The 26,745-nt window shown below is 36.6% G+C and overlaps 1 protein-coding gene across 1 annotated transcript; it reads left to right on the top strand.

Annotated features, from left to right (window-relative positions):
• Window positions 1-313: 313 nt before the first annotated feature.
• SLC38A11 (solute carrier family 38 member 11) lies at window positions 314-26,310 on the top strand. Its single transcript, XM_075756793.1, has 12 exons — window positions 314-358; window positions 3,938-4,055; window positions 4,487-4,561; window positions 6,817-6,951; window positions 8,569-8,634; window positions 10,388-10,494; window positions 11,036-11,115; window positions 19,094-19,164; window positions 20,125-20,286; window positions 22,027-22,139; window positions 22,793-22,924; window positions 26,065-26,310. Exons 1-12 carry the CDS (start codon window positions 314-316, stop codon window positions 26,308-26,310), a joined length of 1,350 nt encoding a protein of 449 aa, XP_075612908.1.
• The last annotated feature ends 435 nt before the right edge of the window (window positions 26,311-26,745 follow it).

Consider the following 26,745-nt stretch of genomic DNA (forward strand, 5'->3'; position numbering starts at 1 on the left):
GAGGCTCGGGTACTCTCGAGCCGGACTCGACTGGTCTCTGTGCGGACACGGTGCCAGGCAGGGCGCGGGCCAGCCAGGCCCACAAGCTCCCGCCTTTCCAAAACCCGTGGAGGTGCCGCGGGACCCTTTCAAGGCCACCTGAGAGGAGTCCGCGCCGCTGCCCACCTGCCGCCGCTCCCCGCCCACCCGCCGTGCCTCTTCGCTCCCTCCTCTGCCTCTCCCGGGGCCCGCGGGGCTCGGGCAGCAGAGGCAGCCCGCAGCAGCTCTGCAGAGCTGTGAAGGAAGCACCACGGCTCCTCCGCGGCACCCGGCGATGGAGCGCGGCGGCCCAGAGCCGCCGGCTGTCGCTGCTCACCAGGTACCGGGGCTGAGATTAGGGGCAGCAGGGAGGGGTGAGGTGGGAGGCTCTCCGCGGTATTCACCTGACTTCTCCTTACTTCCATCGGCCCGTCGTTGCGGGACGCTGAGAAGGAATGAGGGGTGTGAGCGTTTGAGGGGCTCCATGCCTGGTGTTGGCGGACTTTATAGCCACCAGCTGCGTGAAGCGTCCCGGGTGGGTCGGTGCTTCAGCCCGGCTCCCTACCTGTGCTGATGAGCTGACAACAGCTACGAATTCTTCGTGTCAGTTCAGTTTCCCTTTAACTAATATGAGGAAGAAAGACTTAGAGGTACCATGCAGGTAAAAAAACATAATCTGAGGGGCCATATTCTTGCTATGCAGGGGAACTGTGGCTGCTTGGCACAGCTAAAATTCAGTCTTGCCAGAGGACCAGAACTTGAGCACCCAGCCTCCCAGTAGGCCCACCACTATTAATATGATATTGTGTCCCATGGGCTTGCAGCTGGTCCCTGGGAGAGAATGTGTCTCATTCATCTCTTCCGCAGCCTCCTCACATCACATAGCTCACTAGCACACCTCCCATCAAGAATTCCCTCCTCATCTGCAGTCCAAGTTCACCTTAAAGAGCAGTAATCTTCACACAGGAGCCATTTCACCTGTGTTACAATTTCTGTTGGCCTTTTTTGTCCTTTTTGGCAATTCAAGGTGTCTCTTCCAAGTGGGGAAGGGCCCAGGGTTCATGACAGAACTTTGAGCTGTACAATGCACATTGTGTTCATTTTCTTGTAACTGAAAAGAGGGAACTGGACTGCGCTAGTCCAGTGCGATTTCATGTGTTCTGTGCTGTAAGTAGCAGAGAGCATTAAAATTTCAGGAGAGAATGACAGTGATGCTTCTGCTCAAATCAGTAATGAAATAAAATGTAGCACCTGTAAGCCTATATGAGAAACAGCTGAGGGAGAACGTTACCTATAAAACTGCATGTGATAGGAGATAAGTAGGGAGTAGTGGTTGGTTTGTTTGTTTGTGATGATGCAGAAGTTTTTTGGGATAGCAAGTAGAAATATATAATGGTAGATTCAGAACAAAGAAGAGTACCTGTCTTTTCATGTGATGCGTAAGATGAGGTATTGTGTTGGGTTTGTGTGGCAAGGTTTTGGGGGGGGGGGGGGTGGCTTCTGTGAGAAGCTGCTAGACGCTTCCTCTGTGTCTGATAGAGCCAATGCCAGCTGGCTACAAGATGGACCCGCTGCTGGCCAAGGCCAAGCCGATCAGTGCCTCTGTGATAACATATTTAAGAAAGGAAAAAAACCCAAAAAAACAGTTAGAGCTTTTGCAGCTGGAGAGAGGAGTGAGAAGATGTAAGAAACTCTACAGACACCAAGGTCAGTGAAGAAGGAGGGGCAGGAGGTGCTCCAGGCACTGGAGCAGAGATCCCCCTGCAGCCTGTGGTGAAGACCATGGTGAAGCAGGCTGTCCCCCTGCAGCCCATGGAGGAAGGATGAGGGTGTGTAGCGATTCCACCTGCAGCCCATGGAGGACCCCACGCCGGAGCAGGTGGAGGCACCTGAAGGAAGCTGTGGCCTGTGGGAAGCCCACACTGGAGCAAGCTCCTGGCAGGACCTGTGGATCCGTGGAGAGAGGAGCCCACGCCAGAGTAGGTTTGCTGACAGGACTTGCGACCCTGTGGGGGACCCCACGCTGGAGCAGTTTGCTCCTGAAGGTCTGCACCCCATGGGAGAGACCCATGCTGGAGCAGTTCATGAAGGACTGTAGCCTGTAGGAGAGACTCACGTTGGAGAAGTTTGTGAAGGACTGTCTCCCATGAGAGGGACCCCATGCTGGAGCAGGGGAACAATGAGAGGAGTCCTCCCCCTGAGGATGAAGAAGCGGCAGAAACACCATGTGATGAACTGACCGTAACCCCCACTCCCCGTCCCCCTGTGCTGCTGAGGGGGGGGGGTGGAGGTTGAAGCCAGGAGTGAAGTTGAGCCTGGGAAGATGGGAGGGGTGGGGGGAGGTGTTTTAAGATTTGATTTTATTTCTCATTGCTCTACTCTGTTTTGCTTAGTAATAAATTAGATGAATTCCCTCTCTAAGTTCGGTCTGTTTTGCTCGTGATGATAATTAGAGAATGATCTCTCCCTGTCCTTATCTTGACCCATAAACTTTTAGTTGTACTTTTTCTCCCCTGTCTAGAGAAGGAGGGGAGTGATAGAGTGGCTCTGGTGGGCACCTGGCCCCCAGCCAGGGTCAATCCACCGCAGGTATTTGTTGTCACATGATATGGCAGATGCTAACAATATATATATGGCTTCAAAAAAGGGGCAAATTCAATGAGTAGTCTGTTAAGGAATGTGATGCACCAAGAATGTATCTGCTTTGGCAAGTCCAGGATATGTAAACTGATGAAAACCAGGACAGGAAAGTTTTTTTGCTATCTGTTTTTCACGTTCTTATACTGTTCCCTAGGTGCCTTCCATGGCCAGTCTCAGAAATGGGATACCAGGCTACGCTGGCCTTTGATTTGAGCCCATTTTACTCTTCTTACATTAGTACTGCTTAAGGATTAAAGGTTCCACTTAGATGCGTAGTCCTCTTCGAGGCACTCTTAATGCTTGTCACCTTATACCACTATCTACAGATGACTTAGATTTATTGGTCATTTAATTTTTTTGCAGGGGTATTAGTGACAAGCATCTGAGTTTGTACTACCTGCTTTATATGTTAAATAGGCTCCTGCACCCATGAGATAATGGTTTTATTTTCATGGTAAGTACACAGTATTTTGCTTTTGTAGAACACAGGTGGGCATTTTCTTCATTAAATGCATGTTCCTCTCTTGAATTACACAATTTCATTTTAAATACTGGTCTTCTAATGAATGATTCTAAAATGTTCTCTGACAGCAGAGTGGTGATCTGAGGAGAGGACCACTGCATGATTATGAAGAAATGCTTTTTTTTGAGCGTTTAAGAGCTTTAATTTTTGAAGCTACTGTTTACAAATTTGGTTTGTACCAGGAATTCCCACAGAAACTTTCTAGGACTAGCCAATTTTATAGTGTTGTTAACTATTCATAATGAACTAAACCATTAGATGACACACAAATATTTAAAATGCTGGATAAAACCTTGAATTAGAGCATCTTCAGATGTTGGCATACTTTACTAGTAACTCTTGAAATTGATTTCATTCCCCTGATTCAGGGGTCTGTTTTTACTGACCAGTCATATTAGCCAAAATATTTTCAAAAATACTTGATTCACATTTCTGCTTTTGGAACATGACTAAAAAGTTCTTTGTTTAACAGCCTACCTCTGAGTTTATATACATTTTTGTCCTTCAACTTCTTTTTTTTTTTTTTTTTCAGAGAAGAATTAATTAATTACAGAAGATTATGGGTCAGGCATACAAGAATTAGATGACTAACATCCCTTTGATTTCTCGCTGAGAAAAATGGGATTTAGTTATCAAAATACCTCTACAAATCTGAGTCTATGACAATTCTTTTTGATCTTCAATAGACTACATCTAAAATCCTTGTTCTCACCTATTTTTCGTATGTATAATGTTATCATTGTCTTCCTGACGTAGGTAGAAACAGATGACCAAACAGCCCTTGTTAGTAAGCCCAGGAATAAAGGAGGAAACAGTGATCTAGCATCAGCTGGATTTAACATTATCAACTCTATCATAGGATCAGGCATTATAGGTAAGTGTATTTTTCTTCACTATGCTGTGTTCAGCCCTATTTATACATTAATGACTAGCCAGTTCGGAGAATAACACTGTTGTTTTACTTTCTGCTGCTGTTGCTAAAGATTTTTCTCTATTTTTCTTTGCTTACTATGGAAGAATCCAGAGGTGTCAGCTGGGATCACATCTCACAGTGATAAACACCCTACAGCCTCTTTGCCATAATGATCAGAGAGCACTGGTTGGGCAGTTCAGTTCAGTGCTGACTGAACTTCACACCTAGGCAACACTGTCCACTAAAAATGGTCTTTCTGAGATTATTAAGCATGCTGGTCCAATTTGGGAGATTGATAGTGATTTTTAAAATCTGAATATTTTCTTATTTTGGTTGTTACAAATAACTATTTGGAAAGGTTCTTCTATAATCTCTCCTTTTCTTATTTACAGGATTGCCATATTCAATGAAGGAAGCTGGTTTTCCACTAGGAGTACTGCTTTTATTTGGGGTTGCCTATATCACAGGTACTCTAAAAGCAGTTTCTGTTGTAAAGTGAAAATTAATCTTGCAATCTGATCTTGAGCTTAATGATAACTTAAACAAGTATATGTATGCCAAAAAAAATGACAATTTTTTTTCCTTACCTCACTAATCCCTTAAGCAGGTTAGTAAAAGTAGAGAATTATGCTGTGCAACATATAAAGCTGCTTTTTGTGTGCATTTAATTTTTGTAAAGCTTAGTTTCTTAGACTAGGTCAAAATGACATTTGGAAGAATAGCTCTTGTTTGTGCCTCATAATCACCTGGTTTAGTCCACTGTTTTCACTCTAATTAAGAGACTGATCCTTGAGTGGGTTGTATATTGCTTTTTTAAGTATACCACAGAATGAAAACCTTTTGGTTGTACTATGATTTTGAATATTTTATTTAATTATCATTCATCAAAAAAAAAGGATTTATTTTCAAAAAGGGACAAGTTTTGAAATCACATGGTAAGTAAACTTAACCTTAAGTAAATCCATTGGCATTAAAGGAGATTTTTTTTATAAAGACTCTGATTCAAGTCTTAAAATGACAAATCAGCTCAAGATGAATGGTACACATTCTGTTGCCCATATGCTGAGCAGCAGTTGATGCTTTTTATTGCTTAAAATGTCATTTAAGGGTCTGCATAAATGATTGAAGTTTGACTGGAGAGCAATATATCATAAGGAACATGTTACAAATGGAAAATTTTCTCTATGGCTGATGGCAAAATACATTAATGAAATCATATCATAAACATAGCTCAGAAATTTCAGTTCTTTTTCTCTAGGAAATCTGATTTATCCTTTGCATTTCTAAGTATTTTGAAGACTTTATAGCCATAGGCCCAGAACCTGTGAACTAAACTCAACATTTTATTATGTAAAAGATGTGACTCAATATATCTTGCACAAGCAGATTATAACTATAATTACAACTTTTTGACTTGTAGCATTTAAAGTACAGGATAAGTATGTAACATTAGCATTTATTTTCCATAGTTTTTACTGAATAATTGGTGAATAGCTGTTATTTAGCAATTCTCACTGTATTTAATTTTAGGGGATGTTTTTGCATTATACTGGGTGCGGTCCTAGATTGACAGACAAATACAGTTTTAGGTCATTTAACAATAAATCTTTTTCAAGTTTTGTGGTTGCTACAAAGACTTAATATTTCTTGTACAAGATCAGCTCAGTATGCAACGTGATTGATAACGAACACTTCTGTATCTCTGCTTTCGTCTCTCCCAGTTGTAGTATAAGTGAATAAATATTGTGTAAGAATTGGATATGCTCATGGGAATCTCTGGATTGGCTTTCACATTAACAAACAGTAGAAATCTCCTTTGTAAAGACTGTGGAAAATCTCATAATTCTAGTCATTCTCAGAAGATAATAAACACTGATATGGTTGACAAAAAAGAACTGTTCCTAATGTAGCATGGACTACAAGCTAAGTGAAAGCCAGATGAGGAATAGACAAGGTCTTGCTACTATCTGTCAAAACATCGGCGCTAAGGTAATAAATTCTGTGCCGTAACTAATCTGGACTGGAAAATCCCATGGTGCTCAAATGAATACTAAAGAATAGCCTGACATAACAGCAATGTTTCGAACTGTTCTTCGTAGAAAGTTGAGGTTCAATCTGGGAGTAATTCTGCTTGTAACATCAGCTCTGTCTCAAGGCACATTGCTTCATGGTTTTCCGGATAAATCACTTTGCATCTGTTTTGTTTTAAAAGTATCCAATAAAAATGTTTATAATAATTTTATAGTAAACAATGGAGAAGACACAAAATAGTAACTGCACTTTATCTTTCACAAACTTGGATAAATGAGTAAAGTGATAGAGAGTTGTAGCACCATGACGCAGGCAGTCCTTGCATTTGACCCTCTTTCAGGACATAATCAAATGCTCCATCCATTCAGGAGCCCTCTGCATTGTTAACTGAATTTTCCTTTTTTTGGTTTTCATGGCAGTTCTCATTCCCTTTGACCATACTGGAAACCAATGAAAATGAATCTGTTTCTGCTGTCCCTAGTTGGGAAAACTGGAATTTCCTTCCAATATGGGCTTATAACTCCTGGTTTTGGTGGATTGAGATCCTCTGTGAGATTTCTGATCCCTGCTTTTCCCAGCACCACTATTTACCTTTTTACAGACTTTTTTATTAAGGAGTGAAAAAGATGAGCATTAAACAGCCACAAGTTGGTTCATACTGTTTTTTCACAGTAGTTTTATATTTTAACAGATTATTCCATTATATTACTGATCAAAGGAGGAAACCTCTCCAGTACCAACACCTATCAAGAGCTGGTCAGAAAAACATACGGTCTTGTAGGTTATCTAATTCTTTCAACTCTTCAATTTTTATATCCATTTATTGGTAAGATTACATAAAATATAAATGTTTAAATTTTACAAATAAGCTTTTTCACATTACCTCATTCTTTTACTGGTTAAATATTTAAAAACTCTGTAAAGAATATACTGTATATGCCTCTTTCCTATAAAAAAAAATAATTAAAAATTACTTGGTGTGTTCAGAAGAATGGGTGAGGAAGAGTTCAATGAATTGGAGGACCAGAATAATATAAATGAATTGAAATGTAATAGAGAAATTCATGATCGCACATTTAAAAATTAATGACAAAAGTAGCTGTGAGAAATAGCAAAGAAAAGATTCTGTTCTAGAATGAGTACCAGAGCACAGATTTGATGTGTATGAAACAAAAGGAAAGTATGATGTTAGGATGTTACTGTCATTGGAGAAGCCACTGATCAGATCTTGCTTGATTATTATGTTGTGTCATTGCTCTTAAAAAGCATTAATTTAGCCTCATACCCAGTGAGCTACAAGGAAATTGGACAGTCAAGACCCCTTTGAAGAAGTAGTAAAAGAACAAACAGGTATAATTTGCGCAGGAATTAATTAGACTGCAAGTTTAAAATAAAATGATATTCTGAATCTGTCCAATCTTAAATAAGCTTGATGGTTTCACACATGGGGCTGCAGGAAGTGGTGACTTGAGATACTAAGAGTCTGAATTAAGTGACCACATAGCCCCAGATCAAAATTCCTACTTTGGGAATAATCAGTCTGAATTTATTACAGGTAGCTGAGACTTTTAAGGGAGTCAAGTTACTGTTACTGCAGGCAATGATGTTACACACGTTGACTTAAAGAATATAATTACTACTTCATAAAGAATATGGAAAAGAATTGTAAAGATCTCAGTCCCTACAACGGAACTAGTTATGCATATATATGTGCTTGAATTTATTTCTGTAAGTAGTGTTAATGACTTACGATTTCACAACGGTGAATATTTATACATTACTTAAGGTCAATACCTATATGTATGCTGTCTAAATGGTGAAGACCACGAGTATATAAATATATTTTGTGTGTATGTATACACACACATATACACACTTCTAGTGTAGAATAAGAATGAAATATGAATGTTAAGGCCACAGTTATTCTGAATGAGAGGAAGGAATGGAAGTCCATATCTGATATCTTAATCTATTTTCTGGTTTAAAGATTTTTCGAACTTTTACATGAGCTAGGAAGTCCTATGCATTTGATTGGAGGACTGATTATTAGACTAACACAGGAACTTTACTAAATAGAAATAAGAATTTGAAAATAAACTGATGAAGAATGCTGTTAGAAACAATTAATTTTAAACAGCCTTTTTTTCCTCTTCTGAAATAAGTTTATATGGCAAGTCAATGCAATGGCCTTGCTTATCAGACTGGATTCTTGCTTAGGTTATACCTTTTTTTTTTTAAAAAAAAAAAGATAAAAAATAAAGGGGAATGCTAAAGAGTTTTTTTTATTTTGTTTTAAACTCGAAACTTAGAAGTTGTAGGTGCTAGCCAGAATTCATGGAAGAGGGATAGTGGCATATAATCCTGCAGTCTACAAAATATGTGTACTAAATGTTTATCAAATATTTTGTATTTGCCTTGTACTGACAATTTTATTTTCTTTAAGCTATGATCAGTTACAACATAATAACAGGAGACACTTTAACTAAAGTTTTTCAGAGAATTCCTGGAGGTAAGATACATTTAAAAATTTCAGAATGTGGAAAATGTATTGCGTAGGACTATAGCATAAGCATTTAGGGATTAGAGTCCTGTGACAGTCTGAAGTCCTACCTATTACTTTGCTTTTAAATTACTCTTAAATATAGTTCGAGTTAAGAACTTGAAGCATATTTGTATGAGTGGGTTTTGTGAGGTTTTGGGTCGTTATTTTGTTCAGGTTTTTTTGTAATAAGTCTTTCTCAAATTAAAAACTATAAATCCTAGTCCTTGGTTATCATTGGACTCTGTGTCAGTGAAGAGACCATGTGCTTCAATGAAATGCTAAGCAAATAGGAGGAGTCTTCCACAGTGGTATATTTACAAGGTCATCATATTTTGTCATCTTTTTTGATAATTTCTATAATAATCATTTGAATACTGAAACTGCACTTTATCTAGTGAATAATTCTACATGACTTGCAAATAATATAATGGATTTAATGCTTACTTAAGCATATCTGTAATAGTTGGTCATGAACTGCATATGTAACTTCCAATTCTCTTAGATATTCACTGCAAAACCAGATGTGGCATTTTGAGCTTTTGAACTTGCGCTCTTGTTACCCTTCCTCTGCCTTAAGTTTTCACAGCAGAATCAGTGAAGCAGTGTGTGTGCATGTTTGCCATCTACTTTAGCACAAAGCCAGCTAAGTTAAAACATTCTTCACTGGCAAATTAAGCTAGAAAGAACATGTCTGCAATGCAGTGGAAATTAGTATTTGTATGAACTGTTTGATTTCCACAGGAGAACTATTAAGTTTCAGCAGTTGAAGCCTGCAAGGTATGGATGCAGTTTTAACTGTCACACTCTATTGTTCTGTGAATACTTGATCAGGTTGGTAGTGACAGTGAATATCTAATAATTTATATACAGTACGACTTCTGTAATAGGAGGAACCCCCAGCATGGCATCTTTTCACCTGGCTGGTAGAATGCCTGCCTGGAAAGAGGTGGGAAAGCATTATAATCTCCCATAGAATAGAAGGAACTGAACACAGACTTTCCCTGTCAATTGCCAGTCTCTTTCCAGCCATGATTATTCAGCTAGCTTTCATTCAAGCCCACGATTCATGGTAGCCTGACTGAAACTGAGGTATGTTTTATTTTAAATTGTAATTGGCTTGAAAAAGCCACCAGTTGTACAAATAAATCCCACTGATTGCAGGGACTACTATAATGTTGTTGTTGCCTTCATGTGGTAATCTCTATTTTGCAAGTGGAAGCCAATTAACAGCAAGAAAGGAGGTGCTCAGAAGAAACCTCAAAAATTTACTTTTTAGGATCATTCTTTTAAGTATTTGTGTCTTCAACAGCACAGTAACTCATGTCAACGCACAGTGTCAAAAAATCCTGAAGAGTAAATGGCAGAAAGAAGTAGTAGAATGTTTTCTTTGCAGTCTGTCAACATTGACCCAGGCATGATAAAAGAACTTAATACTAATCTATGTGTAGAAAGGCCAGACTTCCAGAGTTTGGTATAACATATCCCATATGTTATGCATTTGGTTTGAATTTGCAGAATTCTTGTGATTATGCATGAGCTGTGTATGGCTTCCTCAAGGTTAGTTAATGCATAGTCTTTATTTCACTGTTACTTAGCTTGAATGAAGGGGATAAAAGCCTGGTCTACATCAGAGCTTGTTACTACTAGCCTTTCAAATGTAACTAATTTATTCCTCATTTCAGTCTCTTAGAGAAATAAATTATTTTCTTTTTTACTTTAGTTGGACCAGATAATGTGCTTACTGACCGTCACTTCATAATTCTTCTTACCACCATCATCTTTACCTTGCCTATATCTTTGTATCGAGACATAGGAAAACTGGGAAAGGTAAATCATAGTAGCAGTTGACTTTTGATTTACTTTTCTGTATGTGATTAGAAAAGAAGTGCTAGTCATTACTTAATGTATTTGAACTCAATTACATCTGACTAGAGCATGTTAAATACTTTAGAAGTTCAGACTATCTTCTATCCCAAGAAATATCAGAAAACTTGGAATAGTTTAAGAAAAACTTTGGTCTCCATGTGAATTGCTGGAATTTTTCTATCTACTGCTAGTAGAACTCAGATTTTGTAAAGCACTGGGCGATATAGGCCTTGAAATGCTGAGCACTGTTGATTAGAAGTGTTTAATGGGCATATCACTTAAAATTAGACAAATAGTTGCAATTGCCTAGTTACTCAAAGAGTAACAAATTAAAAGATATATATATATAGGACAAGCTTTCTAATTATAAATATTTGATGTGTGATATTTAGAACTTCACTTGGCTGTTAATCTTTTTTTTTTTTTTAAAAAGTATATTATGCTGCTAAGAGGACAACGTTTCAGCAGATTACTGACTGAAGTCATGTTTTTCTCTTTACAGGTATCTCTTATTTCTCTGATTTTAACTGTCGTCATCCTGATTATTGTGATGATGAGAACAGTAACATTCAGTCCACAAGTGTGAGTATCTTACACTTGCCACAAAGTGAATTTTTGATCACATGTAATCTGTTATGTCACTACTACATGTATATGTATAGTTTTGGAACCTGGCTGTCTTGGGAGAGATGAATAATTGAAAAAATAAATCGGTATTAACAGTAATACAAAATGAACTGCTGAAATATACTTTATCCTTTTTTCTTTTTCTATTGCACATAAGAAAATTTTAAAAAGTCTCAAAAAACCTACAGATTAATTGGAAATTGCAGGTCATATGGCAAAATAATGAGTGGCTCCTGAATGGGCATATGAGGCTTTGTCATTTGAGAAATCTATAATTTTGCCCATTATTGTCAGATGACCTATATTTACAATCTTAAAATAGGTACTATCTTAGGAATATTTATTTTTCTGTTAATATAATGATGTCATAATAAAATTCGAATAAAATAATGAAAAGAAAAAGGAGAATACGGTAATAAAAACTATTCTGTCATTTGAGAAAACAACCATACAAGCATGTAAAACTGTTGCCAGCACTCATACTCTGAAACTTTGGAGTGTTCTGGACAACTTCGTACACGTGAACGTGTGTTGTGGCAATATTTTTATAATTATATTGCAAGAAAATGTTATTAATCTATTATCTTTCCTTCATGGCCTAGGTCTGCCTTTTTCCTTGTCCTTTAAATGTGAAGATACATTAATAAAGACAACAAACTCTATTCCTGAATGTGCTTTTTTATTTATTGGAATAACTTTATACACTATTTCTAATGTTTCTGTAAGTGGATTCTTCCACCATGATTGTTTCAGCAGTGTTATGCATAACTGTTCGTTTGTCTTGCTGCTGTGATATGTGGGTTAATTGCAGGGCATTCATGTTTAATGCTAGGAAGATGGCTAGAATAGCAGTTTCTAAAGTTGTAGCAGATGATGTTGTCTATCATCCATAAAATGATGTGCTCAGTGTGGGACTTCCCCCCATCTTTCTGAAGCAGGATGTTTCTCATACTGTATGCTACAGGGGTATGGAAAGAGTAATCGCAAAATCCTATCGAAAAAGGAAGAAGCTGTATATAGTGGTTACTGATGACCTTGTTACTATGGTAACATTTCTTCTCAACAGTTGTGATGCACTGAAAAATAAGGAATGCATGGGTTTGTTTTTTCTTACAATAAGTAATGTTGGGTTTTGAGTGAGTCTTGAAGTTTTACTTTTTAATTGCTTAGAGACTTCCATTTTTGCCTTTACACTTCTTGTTTTCAAAAATGTGTCTAGCATGTTGATAAATTGTTAATCAGAATTTTTTGCCTCAGAAACATTCTAGCAATGTTTGTTTTTACTATTTTTACTATTTGTATTTTACAGTTAGAAATAGACATGCTTTAATTATTAAAACCCTATTCTATTGTTTTGTTAATGATATAATGGTATGCCATCTCTTCTTTTTTGCAATGAGAATAAAGAACACTAATAGATTTTAATACGGGTCCATCATAGTATAATAAGTGAAACAATGCATTTACTGTGAATCTTATTAAAATAAAATGGAAGTTGAAGTTTTCAAAGATGTTTTAAAAAAATCATGATTATGAGAAACAGTCCTCAGATCTGTCATATAAGAAAAGAATTTGTACACTCCTAGATAAAGGTGTGATTGGGGCCAAGAGACAATATTTAATCCCTACCATTGTACACAGCAGAACTGATTGCATGCTTAGTTTTGATGACAGGTGACTGTCTAGTTTGTTCTTGGCGATTCCATGATTTTTCATTCCAGTTCTTAACTAGCCTCTTGTGAATTCTTCCCAAATGTGTATTGTAGGTCTCTCTTATTGTATTTCATGCTGATTGCTTCTTGGCCTAACCACAGTGGATATGGACAGCAAACTGTTCTTTCTTTTTCAGATGCTTAAAAAACAGCTCCAAAGAGCTGTAACTTGTCCCTCCTTTGGTGATCCCTCCTATAGACTAAACAAACACAGTTCCTCTAGTGTTTCTCCTCATTTCCTGTGCTACTGATCATTCTCAATGGCTGCCTTAAGTTCTCTGAGAAGTGATATAGTGGTGCCCCAACTGTCTATGGTATTGCCATTGAGGAGCACAGAAGAAAGATTAATGTATCTTACATGCACTCTCAGCTGTATCTTTGGGGGATTGCCATGCTCCTGTTTATGTAACCTAGGTTGATGTATGCCTCGTTGGAAAATAGCATCACATTGTGGGCATACCTGGAGTTTGCAGTCTAGCAGAAGCACCAAGCCTGTCTCTGCAGAATTGCAGAGCCGGCAATTTTTCCTTTCTTTTACTCTGTTCTCATGAAGTTTTGGGGTGTTTTGCTTGTTACCCCTTGCCCTGTTCTTGAGAAGCCTTTTTTCTCCCTGCATAACTGTAGAATTTGTCATTACAGAATTGAATACTGCTTTATCAGATGATTTCTCCATTTACCAACATATTTATGGTTTTTCTTTTTTCACCCTGCTTTCTAGCATGCTTGTGTTAACTGCACCATTTCATGCTTTCGTTAAGGATGTTTCTTGCTTGTTGTTTCATCATTCAAGTTACTGCTGAATACATTCAAAAGTGCTGGACTCAAGTCAGATTCCAGTGGAATCCCAGTCAGATATCTTCCTGCTTTAATAGTTACTTTCTGAGTAGTAATCAGTTTTCACTTACCTTTTAGACTTTTCAAAGTGAAGATTGCTTCTCCTTGAGAGGTATAACAAGATTGTCTGGGAATGATAAAACTGTCTTTTTGCTTAAACGCAATTCTGCAATGTGTTAGACCATCAGTGAAACAATGTTACTACTGTTTTTAGTGATTTGATGTGCTTGAAACTGTAGGCTGAGAAACAGCAATTATAAATCTGTGGAGTGTTGCTTTTTTTTTTTCCAGTTGCTTTGGGAATGGAGTGCTTTGTCTGGGGACATTATAGGAATGTTATTTTCTTGTTCTCAGGAGAGAAAAAAAAAAGTACTTATGAGGGATTATTTGGTTTAATTTATTTCCTCATGACAAATATGGAACTGAGATTTTTTAAATTTTGCTTTTGCTGAGCATCATCCATATGATTATTGTTGCCTGAAGGACATAATGAACCTGCAGATAAAATCCATTGTTCTTGGCCCAGCGTTTACTCTCAATAGTTTAATGTGTTGAATAAAAATACATTTTGATGGACCATTTTTTCCTTTATTTCCATTTGCTTATAGCTGGATATTTTTCTACTGTAATCAAAAACAATGGGTGAGAATTATCTGAAACTGTAAATGTGCAGTGTGTTAATACTGCATAAAATAACTTCATGCTTCAAAATTGAAACTAACATTATAAGCTACATAAAAAGCAATATTTTATGTAGCTTGTAAAGATGGATCATTTTAATTTGATGTCCTTTTGGAAAGAATGTCATTATGTCAATGTCTGCATTATACATAAATCTCTAGGAAAAACTTCAAGAGCATCTGCTACACATAAATAGGATGTGAGAATTACTCAGCTGGCAGCTGATCACAGGGATGAAACACCAAGTGTTCAGGAAAAAAACTTGAAAGCAGAAAGTTGATTGTTTCCTTCATATAAACAATCCAATAGTAAGCAAAGATAAACTTTAATGTGTGCTGAAATTAATAAAATGTAAACTACCGTATATTTACAGAATTGCTAAGTAGTTCATTTAGGAAGAAAGAGTTAAAGCAGCTGTAACTAAGTGGGGATGACATAGAGCTCTGTCTTGTCTGTGTTCTTTAACAATGAAGATGACTTTGATTAATATAAAATTCAAGGCTGATGTAAGCATTGCTCATTTTCTTTCCATTATATTGATAAGAGCTATATTCAGCATCTATAAAAATTTTCAGTATCTTTAAACTTTCAAAGTTTAAATAAAAAGTGAAAAGATATTTTACCTTAAAATAGAATTGAAATGTTACAATTAGTTTTCTAAATGTCTAAATCATTGAATTAAACCTGAATTAATCTGCCATGTGTTCCTGGATTATTTTGATAACTGCTGGTTTGCACCTAAACTTGGTGGTTTGTAACTGAACTTCAAAACAATGGAAGCCTTTTGCTCATTCCAGCATGTAGTTACCCTGTCAAATGTATGACTCTGCTTCCTCTCTAGAAATTAACTTTTTTTTTCCAGTCAGTGTTTCATACCTGTGAGCTGGGTTGAGATTAGGGACATATGTTTCTCTAGCCCTCCTTAAAGATATTTTGCTTCTGATGGACTACTGCTGTATTATATTTGGCAGCACTTCTACATAAATGACAGAAAAGATTTTTGCATAGCATGGATCTTAAGATTGGGAATATTATACTTTAAATGTTTACAAGAAGTAGAAGATATGCTGGTTTAGACTGTCAGACAAATTCATCCAACTCTTAGCCATGATCTGGATGTGAAATGCCTTTTACCCTGTTAGGAGGTCTTAACCTTTGCCTGGTTCATTTGTTCTCTTCCTTTTCCCTTGTTGTTATGTAGATAAACATGAATATTTTCAAAACATTTTTGAACTCACTAGATGTTTATTATGCTGTACTTCCCTTAAGTATACTGAAGACTGAGTAGAGTCTTATTTTCTTAATCTCTGGGCTTTCTTCATTGCTAGGCTTGGCTACCTTCCTATGGACAGTTCTAATTGTCACTGTTGTCTTACTTTCATCTGAGACTTTTTCCTGTCTGGGATCTCCCTTGGAATGTCTTACTATTTTTGTTCCAAGAATACAGCTATATTACCTCTCAGCTTTCACTTTGTGTTACAACTTCTATATATGATAGACAGCTCTCAACAAATGCATTTAGTATCACAAATCTATTTCTTCTGTTTACTTTCATTGTATTTCATCTAACTACTTCTTCTTCAGCATGAAAAAAATCTTTGTTTTCGTGCAGGCATAACTTCTGGTTTTATGCACCAAGTGAGGAGAGTAAGCTAGCTGTTTTTGTCATTCATGGATATTCACAGCTACTGCTGTTCTTGTATAAGCAGCAGTTAGAGTCTTCTCCTAACAATTCCTAACAAGGACATAGATCAAACTGGTCAGAATAAAGGTCCTTCTGAAACCTCTACTCCTTCTGCCTCCCCCCACCCCCCCCCAAAAAAAATCCAGCTTGAACACCAGCAGCAGGATTGAAAAAGCAGAATTTGTATTCTTGCGATGGACTCTTTCAGCCAATGTATGCATCGGCCTACACAAATGCACATCTTGATATGATTGTATGTATGTTTACCTTGACACTTGATATTTCCATTAGGTGCCCTTCATCTTGAGTCATTTTAAGTGATTATTCGCTGTATGGCTCTTCCCATAACTAACAGCTAGTTTCCTGACATAATTTTCTTTCCCAGTCTGAAGTCTTATTTTATATAGACACTTTCATGTCACCTGCACCCTTTTCCAGGAGGTTTGCACAAGTCTGTACGTTCTGCAGCCTGGACTTGGGGGTGATTTATTTCTGATATGGTCAGAACTCTAGAGCTGTTGCCTCTTTGTTCTAAATGCTCAGAAATGAAATTTCTTACTGTGTTGCTTTCACTTCTTAGTTTACATATCACATTTGTGAGAGATATCTCTATTCCTAAGGTGTGAAAATGTTCTTCAAAACACATGCAATGGTATATGACTTGTAAAAAATAGTCATATACTGTTGCATATGTCATCTATATGACATTGCGGTCTGCTGGTAGTGTTCAAGTCATGGATCTGAAATTCTTCCTCCATTCTGCAACTAGAATGGAAGGAGTTTATCTTCTTATGCTGCTAAATAAGTAGGATTTTGTTCTTTTGGATTTTTCCCCCCAAAATAATATTCTAATCTGATTTGTCATTCATCCATAAAGCAAAGCTATATTTTGGTCTGTTGCATATTGCTAGTGCATGAGCAAACACCGTACAAGGGGAAAACTAGCTCCTGTGATCTTTACTTTTTTTTATTTGATTATTTGACTACCCTATTCAAACTATTTCAACTGAAATTCACATGCTTTCTACATTCCATTTTTTAAGTCTCTATTATAGGAGCTTATAGCTATACTGTTGCACAGGACGTACCATTTTCACAAAAATCAAAAGTGTTTGACAAAAGCATTTTTTATTTCTGTGCATTTTAAAAATATTTTGGTTTATATGGTATTAGATAATCTAAGTGTTAATTATTAATAGAGTAGGGTAAGGAGACTCACAAATTCTGTGGGCAAAGGATAATAAATTTTCATTCTGTATGTTTGATATCAGACCTGACCTCTAGTGGTTATGGTATGGAACAGTTGTAACAGGTTTCTATATTCTGTTTTTATTTTGGAATATTATTGGGTTTTTTCTAATCGGATATGAATGTTTTCCTGAAAAATAATACATTTAAAATTATGAATGTGCATTGTCCACAGATATTTCTAGTGATTTGAAATAAGTGGCATCAAGTTAAGGAAGGCTACTCTATATAAGGAACTACAGCAGCTATAGTGGGTTGGAACTCCTATTTCACGAGACAAATGCCAGATATCTCTGTTTCTCTAGTATTTATTAAATCTACATGCTGATTCTGAGAATGTCTTGACTACTGTAACATACTGCTTCTAGCAGTATGAATATAAGCAGCTGAATATGGCCCTCTAAAAACAGTGTACTGCATCTGAGGACAAAGAACTGAACTTGATTTTGATGCTCAGGTTCTGTTCACTTCAAACTGAAGCTTAGCAACCACAGGTTAAGAGCCAAAAATGTGCTCTAAGTCTGAACTGAATGTGCGTTAGATACTGTAAATCTGGGTTTTTTAGTATGGAAAAGGAAGGATTGACTATTTGAGCTCTCAAGAAATAGTAAGATATGAGTTTTGAAAGGGGAAACTGCAACATATTTGTTTTGTTTGGTTTGGGGTTTTCTTTAGCTGGTGGGAGTGGAGTTTAAATATTTGAAAGCAATAAAACCTAGCATAGCATGCCACTGCAGCTGTCAAAACCAGCTAATTATCACCAGATAGAAGGAGAGACAAAGCTGCCATTGTTACCTTCACAGAACTGGCATGAGTGCCCTACTGCTTTCTAGGGCAGCAGGAAAATAGCAGCTAAGGCCTCAGGTGGCAGCAGCTCTCCCTCTAAATAAAAACAGAGCAATCAAAGTTAACAGCAGCCAACTTTTTAAGAGCAATCTCTCTGTACTGTTGCTTTGTCTGTGCTTTAATATGACAAATATAATGTTTAATTGTGAATTTCATTTGATATTTTTAGCAAATTGTAGTTCTGGAAAAGGATGTTTCATGTCCTTCCCCTTCATTTTGATTCTTTATTCAGAGAGGAAGTTCATGCAGCAAATGGATTTTAACAAAGATTGCTGATTGTTTTCTGTGGTTCTCCTCTAAGACGTATAATTACCACAGGTCCAGAGTTGTGGGTATATTAGAGGAGGAAATGTGGGGGATGTTACATTCTTGCCTGATTATAAAAATCTCCTTATACTGTCTTCCACTTTATCACCCCTTTGGGAACTAACAGAAGCCCTTCACTCTGAGGAATAGTTGGAGCACATGTAATGAAAGGCAAACTGCCTGTCTTGATTTGTAGCCTAGGAAGGAAGTATGTCTACACTGCATGGATTACATGTCCAAGTTCAAAGGAAGAAATTGCCTCTAGTCAGAAGAGATTTTGGGTTGAGATAACCTTACTCAGAATCTGTAACAGCTTTTACCTTCCCTGTTGCTGTTTCTTGGTATATGATGACTTGAAGAGTTTATTTACAAAGCTGGTCACTGAAACAGGCTGGCATTTTTCACTGTAAAAACTGGTTACAGAAATACTTTAATCAAAACAAGGAAAGTAAGAAGAGTATCTCCCTAGTTTCAACTTAGTGTTGATGAATACTGTGGCCTCCTTCAGAGAGTTCTGGAGATCTGAATAGCAGTTCTGTATCACAGCATAGTATTTTAAATTATTTTTTAATAACTGATAGTTGAAAAGAGGATAATCTATTAAAACAAATGTCTGTTTTAGACCCAAGTCAGAAAATGCATGGATATTTGCAAAATCAAATGCAGTACAAGCTGTTGGGGTGATGTCATTTGGTAAGTAATTTTTTTTTGTATTTTCAATATTCGGATCAACTGTTAAGAAAATATTTAATATTTTGGACCTAGAAATTGCATACTTCTAATCTTAATTTTTTTATATTCATGTTCAGCTGGTTTAGAAAAAAAATGAAGTTAAATTTGAGTCATCCATAGGTGAATTTAACTGTTACGGTTTAAGACATTATCCCCATCCATTTCCCAGATGGCTCTAGAGGCTATTGCCACTGTAGCAGAGACAGCAGTGTGGCGCACAAATACAGCTCAGCTGTCCAGGTGATCTTAAAACATCTCCTGCACCAACAGGGTTAGTCTAATTGATAAACTGAGAAGGCTGTGATTGTTTTGTGTTCTCTTGGATAACCTCTAAAAGAAAAATCTTAGACTGCGATGCATACATCTGCTAGAGAGTGTCTGTTGCTGCCCATTTCTCACAATGAACCATGCAGGTGAGTCTCAAGTCAGCTCCATTATCCTCATTCTAAAATCTCTTCCTACTTGGAGGATCTCGTATATAACTTCTTGTTAACACTGTGCTGATCTGAGGCCTTCCTGTGCTTGCTGGTACCTAAAATGGACGTCATAGGAAATCTGAAAGTAGCAAATGGTTCTATGGATTTAAAAAATAAAATCTCAAAACTGCCGTTTGGGTTCTTGAGCAAAAGTAGTGCAGTAAGATGAAATGGAGGTGAGGAGGGTGGGAAATGGCATGGCATTTTAGGGTAAAGTAATCAGAATCATCTCAGGATAAATATAAACCTTCATCAAATCAAATAAGTAAAAGTTCAAGCCATTTAACTTTGCCACTCATTGCAGGATTAATATTTGTATTTAATAATGAGTGGATTCAAACTGTGCTGTGTCTCTCCCACCTTGGAATATACACTCTGTAAATTTATTTTATATGCATATATGCATGAATTCATACATTTGCTTTAATTGTCATGTGTGTTTCAGCATTCATCTGCAACCATAACAGCTTTTTAATATATGGGTCTCTGGAAGAACCCACATTAAAGAACTGGTCTCGAGTCACACATGTGTCTGTCTCACTTGCTGTTGTTATCAGTGTAGTGTTTGCTGCATGTGGATATACGACTTTTACAGGATACACAGAAGGTAAACTGCTCGGTCCCTCAATTTTGGTGCTTGCTGTAATCCTTACATTTCCACCTTTCTGTCTGACTGTTGCTGTTAATACTTTAGTGACTGTAAAAATGCCAAAATAATACTATGTTTGGACAGAAATAGTTAACACATTCCTTGTAGTTACCCAACAATCAAAATGGGTTGCCAATAGATATCAGATTCCCAAGTGTAAGCCTTACTGGTGAAAGTTCCCTTTGAATACTTCCATGATCAAAATACTTCTGAGGACTAAACATCTATTATTTAGCCACATGGTCCACTAGCAGAGACCAGTAAGAAAAAAATTTGCATTGATTTTTCCACAGGGTGCCTGGCATATATTTCTGTACATGTATCTTTTCCTGTCTGTGTGCTAATACAGCATCCTAGCTCTGACTTAGAGATATTCACTGTCTTTACAACAGCTGTTCTGCTGTAACTAATCCTACCATCACCTCTGTGATTATATGTATTTATACATATATGTAAATTCATATACATAACGTTACAACATACTATTGAACATCATTTTGTGTAAGTGGAACAGGTGCTTTCAGAAGAGCAAGGCATAAATATATTCAGTGCATTAGCTTCTTTAGGGGAAAAATACACATTTCATAAGCAAGCAGATTTTCTGTTATTTAATAGCGCTGTTTGTAGGAGAATTGTAGGAGAAGGCTTCCAAGCTTTTTCCTTTCTTGATGAGCAGCAGCATGTAGTTGAGAACAGAGGAATTGTAGGATGGGAGTTACTGGTTGATCCGTCCTTTTTTCCTGCCTCCAGTGCTGTTTATGTGGAATAACTTACTGTCCTAGATGCAACTGTAGCTAGACTAAGTGCAAAGTGGCTGAGATACTTCAAGTACAGAAAGCTCTGACTGCAGCTATCCTTTAGCATATGACTGTACTGTAAGCAGGTTCCATTTTACCTTCTGTCTTTCCTGTCAAAATCTTTTGGCTGTTTTTCTCTACAGTACACCTTGTTGCTTCTTCAGTGCCATTGTGATCCTAAAAGTAGTAAATCATAAGACAGTATAGTAATTGAGTAGAAAAGACCTGATAGATCATCTGATCACTGTCTTGCAGTGTCTCTTGTGCCTCAGAGATCATTATTCCAGATTCTTTCTGGTAACTGCTAAGCAAGATGATGATGATTTGAATTCTCTAACAATGCTTTTGTTAGATATAAAAAGATTTGCTAGGTAATAATCCATATGTTTATAGTGGGCTTTTGGAGTCAGAATATTTGAAATTCTTCACTACAGCTTACTAGCTGTGGTTAGATACTATTGGGGAAGTGCAGTGCTCCAGAGGTAATTCCCTAGTTTTCCTTGTGTAATTTTTGTTGTTGTAAGAATTACATTTTTAAAGGAACTACCTCTTTTGTATACATGCTCTTTTTCTGAATCTGTCACATTTATTTAAACAAACACCAGCATCTCGTACAAAATCTGCACTAAAGGAAGATATCAGATGACAAAGTCCAATGTGAATATGTGAAAATATTTTTTTAAAGATAAATGCTGCTTGAAACAAAAACACTGCTACTACTAGGATAAGGTGAAAGTTCCTCCTGGATGTAATTTGACTGTAACTATAATCTCTTGATATGCATCAGGAGAGGGGATCCGAAAGTCTCAATTACTACAGTAACTCCAGTAACTTACACTTCAATTTGCAAATAGGCAGGTGACGTGAAGTTCAAACTAATTTATGTTTTGCTATGCCTCAGGAGATATATTTGAAAACTACTGTAGAGATGACAACCTTGCTACGTTTGGAAGGTTTTGTTATGGAGTTACTGTAATTCTGACCTTCCCCCTTGAATGTTTTGTGACGAGAGAGGTAAGAATTTATTGTATTCTCCCTTTAACAATATTGATATATATTAATATTCTCACATTATTAATACATATTGTAGCTGAAGTCAATGGTTGATCTGTAATAAAGATCAGCATATCCCATCCTGCTGCATGCAATGAGTATGAGGTACTAGTTGTACTGTTTAGGTTCTGGCAATATAATGTTGTCTTACATTTATTATAATATTATCCAATTATATTAATAATTACTTAATATCAGGACTTCTTAAAATTCCAAGTTTGGCATAAATGCCACTGTTATGTTGAGAATAGTTGAAAATATTATATTTATCATGCTTACTAGTTTTACTTTGTGAAAGGATCTCCATCTAGGAAATCCATCTGTTTAATAAATAATTGTAAGTGGTTTTTATTCTGTAGTAGGCAAATGAGAAGAAAGTAAGTATACCCTAAATCCTGCAAGTATAACTAAGACAGTCTGACAAGTGTTCTGCAATTTTGATAATGCTTGTATGAATTATTTTTGGAAGAAGATGAAGATGTTTTCTTGAAGCTAGATAGGTGAAGTTCAGTCAATGTATTCTCTTTTAGTTTCCTAAGGTTAGAAGATTTGGAATAAGCTGTTTATTAACATGAAGAGCAAAATCAAAGTTTAAAATTATGGTTCTGTTTCAGGTGATTGCCAATGTGTTTTTCCATGGGAACCTCTCAACGATTTTCCATATTGTTGTGACAGTAGTTATCACTGCTGTGGCAACTGCTGTATCATTAGTGTATGACTGCCTTGGAATAGTTTTAGAGCTGAATGTAAGTGAACCTCTTTTATTTAACAAATCACTTTTTTATAAAATGGAACGCTGAAAAATCTACAGCTGTACTGAAAATCTTATATAATTCGACAGTCAGTAGAAATGTTAGTAGGAATAAAAGGAATTATTCAGTGCTTCAAAATCAGATAATTAAAGGAGAAAGGAAGTTCAGGAAGTAAAATTCATATGGTTGGGGAGGGCTTTTAGAACAGTTCTGGAGATATGGCAAGTGGCTATGACTTACCAAGTGTATTTAAACTGCAGTGGAAATCATTAAAATACTCATATCAACTGTATTACAGGACTGAATCTAGCATTTCTTTCTCTAATCCCTGCCTCTGATGAAGTTGGCAAATTACTTAACACTGAGGCAGATCCTAATTACTGCCTTGTGCCAAAGGGACAAAAAACAAAGGCGGGGCGGGGGGAGAGAAAGAATGAACCAATAGTAGTGAGACCACAGAGATAGTAAATGGATTTTTTCCCTTCTTTGGCCTTAACAGGGAGCAAAACTGAATAATATCATAACTGAGTGTATGATTTCTAGGAGGAAACTGCTTTGTCTACTACTAAATATTCCTGTGGCTGGTATTGCCCCGTAGCAGAGCTGGAGTTTACCAGGCAGGCCACACAAGGCATTTATTGACTTCAACCAGTTTTAACATATTTATGTAACTATTTTTGGTTGGCTGGAACTTCTGTGTAGTCTACTTGAGTCCTAGAGTACTACTAGTTAGCAAAGTAAATTTACCAGGTGAAGTCAGTCTGTTTTGGCACAGAATGTACATTTAATCAAAGGAAATGTTTAAAAAAAAAAAATAAATCCAATCTGCTTTTGTGATAAACACTGTTTGTCTTAACAGTTTATCTTCAATGTCAGGTCAGCTATTTTTAATAAATGAAGATGATGTGGAAATATACTCCAGGATATAAAAGTTAGATAGTGGAGAAAATTTTTAAAGGGCAGCCCTTGCTTCTTTATAGAAATATTTTAGAATTGCCTCCTTATGTCCCTGTCCACGCGTTTATTGACAATTTCAAGCCATGTATTGCACGCTTACTGATGGAACAAAACAGAGGGAGTTGTTCTTTATGCTATGTGATACACATGTACTTGTATGTACATTACGATACATGTACACTGTTCTGATCCACAGTGCGGTTTATCTGCTAACTGAGCAGTAATGAGTGATTTTACAGCAGTGATTTAGCAGGTTCTGCTTGCACTAATGTTATAGAACAGGTCTGAATATTCAGATATGCTATCCAATTGCCCTCTATTTAAAATAATTACCTACATAGTTTCTTCTCAGTTATAATTTGGAAAGGATTAACTAGCTCAAAATAAACAATATTCCTATTGGTTTGGTCAGGATGCATATTTCCATTAAAATTTCTCATTCATGGCATCTGGTAATTTTTTTCCATCTTTTTTCTTCTGTTTTTACATTGCAAGCGCAGAAAATTCATCTGTCTGTACGCACCAATAAAAGTATTTAAATGTGTGCATACATACACATATGCCTCTATTCCAGCCAAATATCCAAACACTAGTATAATGAACCTAATTAACTATGTGTGCCCATATATGTCTATATATGTGTTTTACATTTATTATGTGATATATTAAGACTAAATTTACACCAGGGAACTGCCAGTGAGTCTTTCTAGCATGAATAAATGTGTGATTCCTATTTTGAATTAAATTGGTTTAAAATAATCACTCAAAAGCAAACATTCCATTGATGGAATATTTTTACCCAGAGAGGCCCAAGCAGTTACTCAAAAGTCAAGCTGATAGCTTGATTCAGTTACAAATAGAAGTTGATAGCCAGGCATTTGAGTGGCTAGCTCATATCTTGTAGTTTGGTTTTTTTCCTTTTTAAGAGAAAATTTGACAGTACAGCTGTATGTATTTATTGGATGTAATCGTTGCGCTTAGAAAGATTGTTCAGTCTTGATATCCACCAGTAGAGAAAAATGAATTGGCAGTCTTTACATGTGCAAGATCACCTGTCTTCTCAGCAGGCTTTGAGATGGCAGAAGAGCTGTCTTCTGGCTTTTTGCTGCAGATGATGTTTGCTGCTGTTTCTGACTCAGCTTACTTTTTTCCTGCTTTCTGGTTTTAAAACAAAACACAAGGCATTGTGTTTGTCCTGTGGTAATTCCCCAGGGAAACTGTTCAGTCATGAGAGTCAGGGGTCCAGGGATTTTGCTGTGCTAATCTTTTACTGGGATGCTGATTTGTGTTGCTTCGCATACTTAAGAGTCTTGGTTTTTACAAAGAGGATACTTTGTGCATGTACCTTTTTTTGATGTCTGTACTGATCGCTGTTTACAGGTTCTACCATAAAATATACAAAAGTTGGTACATACAATGGTGTACAGATATTCAGTATGCTGTATTACTACCTCACCATAATTAAGTTGAAACATAGTGTTTGTTAAGCATGTGACAGTGTTCAAAATTTCTACATAAAAATGCTCTCTTTTGGTATGTAACCATGTTAATCTGCAGTGACTTTACTATAAAAAGCATTTAAGCAGGTGCTTTTTATCTGCCCCTATCTAAGAGAGTGTTTAAAGAGGAGCTGAATTTTTAATAAGGAACAAGTTCTGCTATCTCAAAGGGAGCTTTGCTTTCATAGGGAAGTCAACCTAAATCAGGTCATAAATGTAGAAATTGATCAGAAGTCTTTGATCTGTTACATGTTGTTTCCACTTTTTTTTTTCTTTAAGGCAGTATTATATTTAGACTCCTACATGGAATGATCTTAATATTTTAAGTCAGTTACAGTATTGCAGAGCTATTATGTTTGGACTTCTGCTGTACTTCTGAAGCTGAGAAACTTCTGGTAATCAGATTTAATAGTACTTGCAACATAAAATATTATTCTGTATTAGCAAAGCATTTAAATAACTCTGAATTATTTAAAATAGTTTTACAGATATTTTTGCAAGTTATTTGTGACTTTGAAAAGAAAGTTTTCCATAGAGCAATACCAGAAAAGGCCTCTATTCTCTGGCTTTACTGTTGCATCAGTCTAATCACAACCAATAAAAAATGTAGGGTTTTGTTCTTCATATCTTAATATACATGCTTATCAGGGTTTTTTTTGTATTGTTTCCCACACACAGGGAGTTCTGAGTGCTACCCCACTTGTTTTTATCATCCCAACAGCGTGTTATCTAAGGCTGTCCAAAGAGCGATGGAACCATTCAGATAACCTCATATCCTGCCTGATTCTTGCTGTCGGTGTGCTAGTGATGACAGTTGGGTTTGTTTTGACTATCTTGCATCCCCAGGAATGTAGCCATGGAAAAGAAATGTTCTACTGCTTCCCTAGTAATGTTTCTTTTCACAACAGTACACTTCCACCATAGGTAGCATGCCGATCTCCAGACTAGATCAGGTACATCTCGCAGCGAGCCATACCTGCCAGTTTAAAGGAGAGTGGAACAAAGAGCTTTTATGTTTTGATATGCACTAAGAATTTTAAACTGTGTAACTGTATTTACAGACTTGGTTTTATACTCCCATCCTTTTCCAGACAGGACTTATGTTTTAGCTGTTAAAACAGAAATTCTCAGAGATGCCTTTCAGTAAAGATTACTTGAATAACTTGCAAACCTATCAAAAAAGGCTGCATTTTTTTTACTTAGTCTGCAGTGCTGTTTAAAAGCTATAAATTAAGTTTAGGAATGTAAACATCTCCTGTGTTTCATTGCTGTTGTCTAGTTTTTATTCATTTTTATAATCTTTTAATATATATTTATTAGTACACTATGGTATGGAGGCTTTTTTTGAAGTCCTGAAAA

Source organism: Balearica regulorum, chromosome 6, assembly GCF_011004875.1.
Source record: "Balearica regulorum gibbericeps isolate bBalReg1 chromosome 6, bBalReg1.pri, whole genome shotgun sequence".
Lineage (NCBI taxonomy): Eukaryota > Metazoa > Chordata > Aves > Gruiformes > Gruidae > Balearica > Balearica regulorum.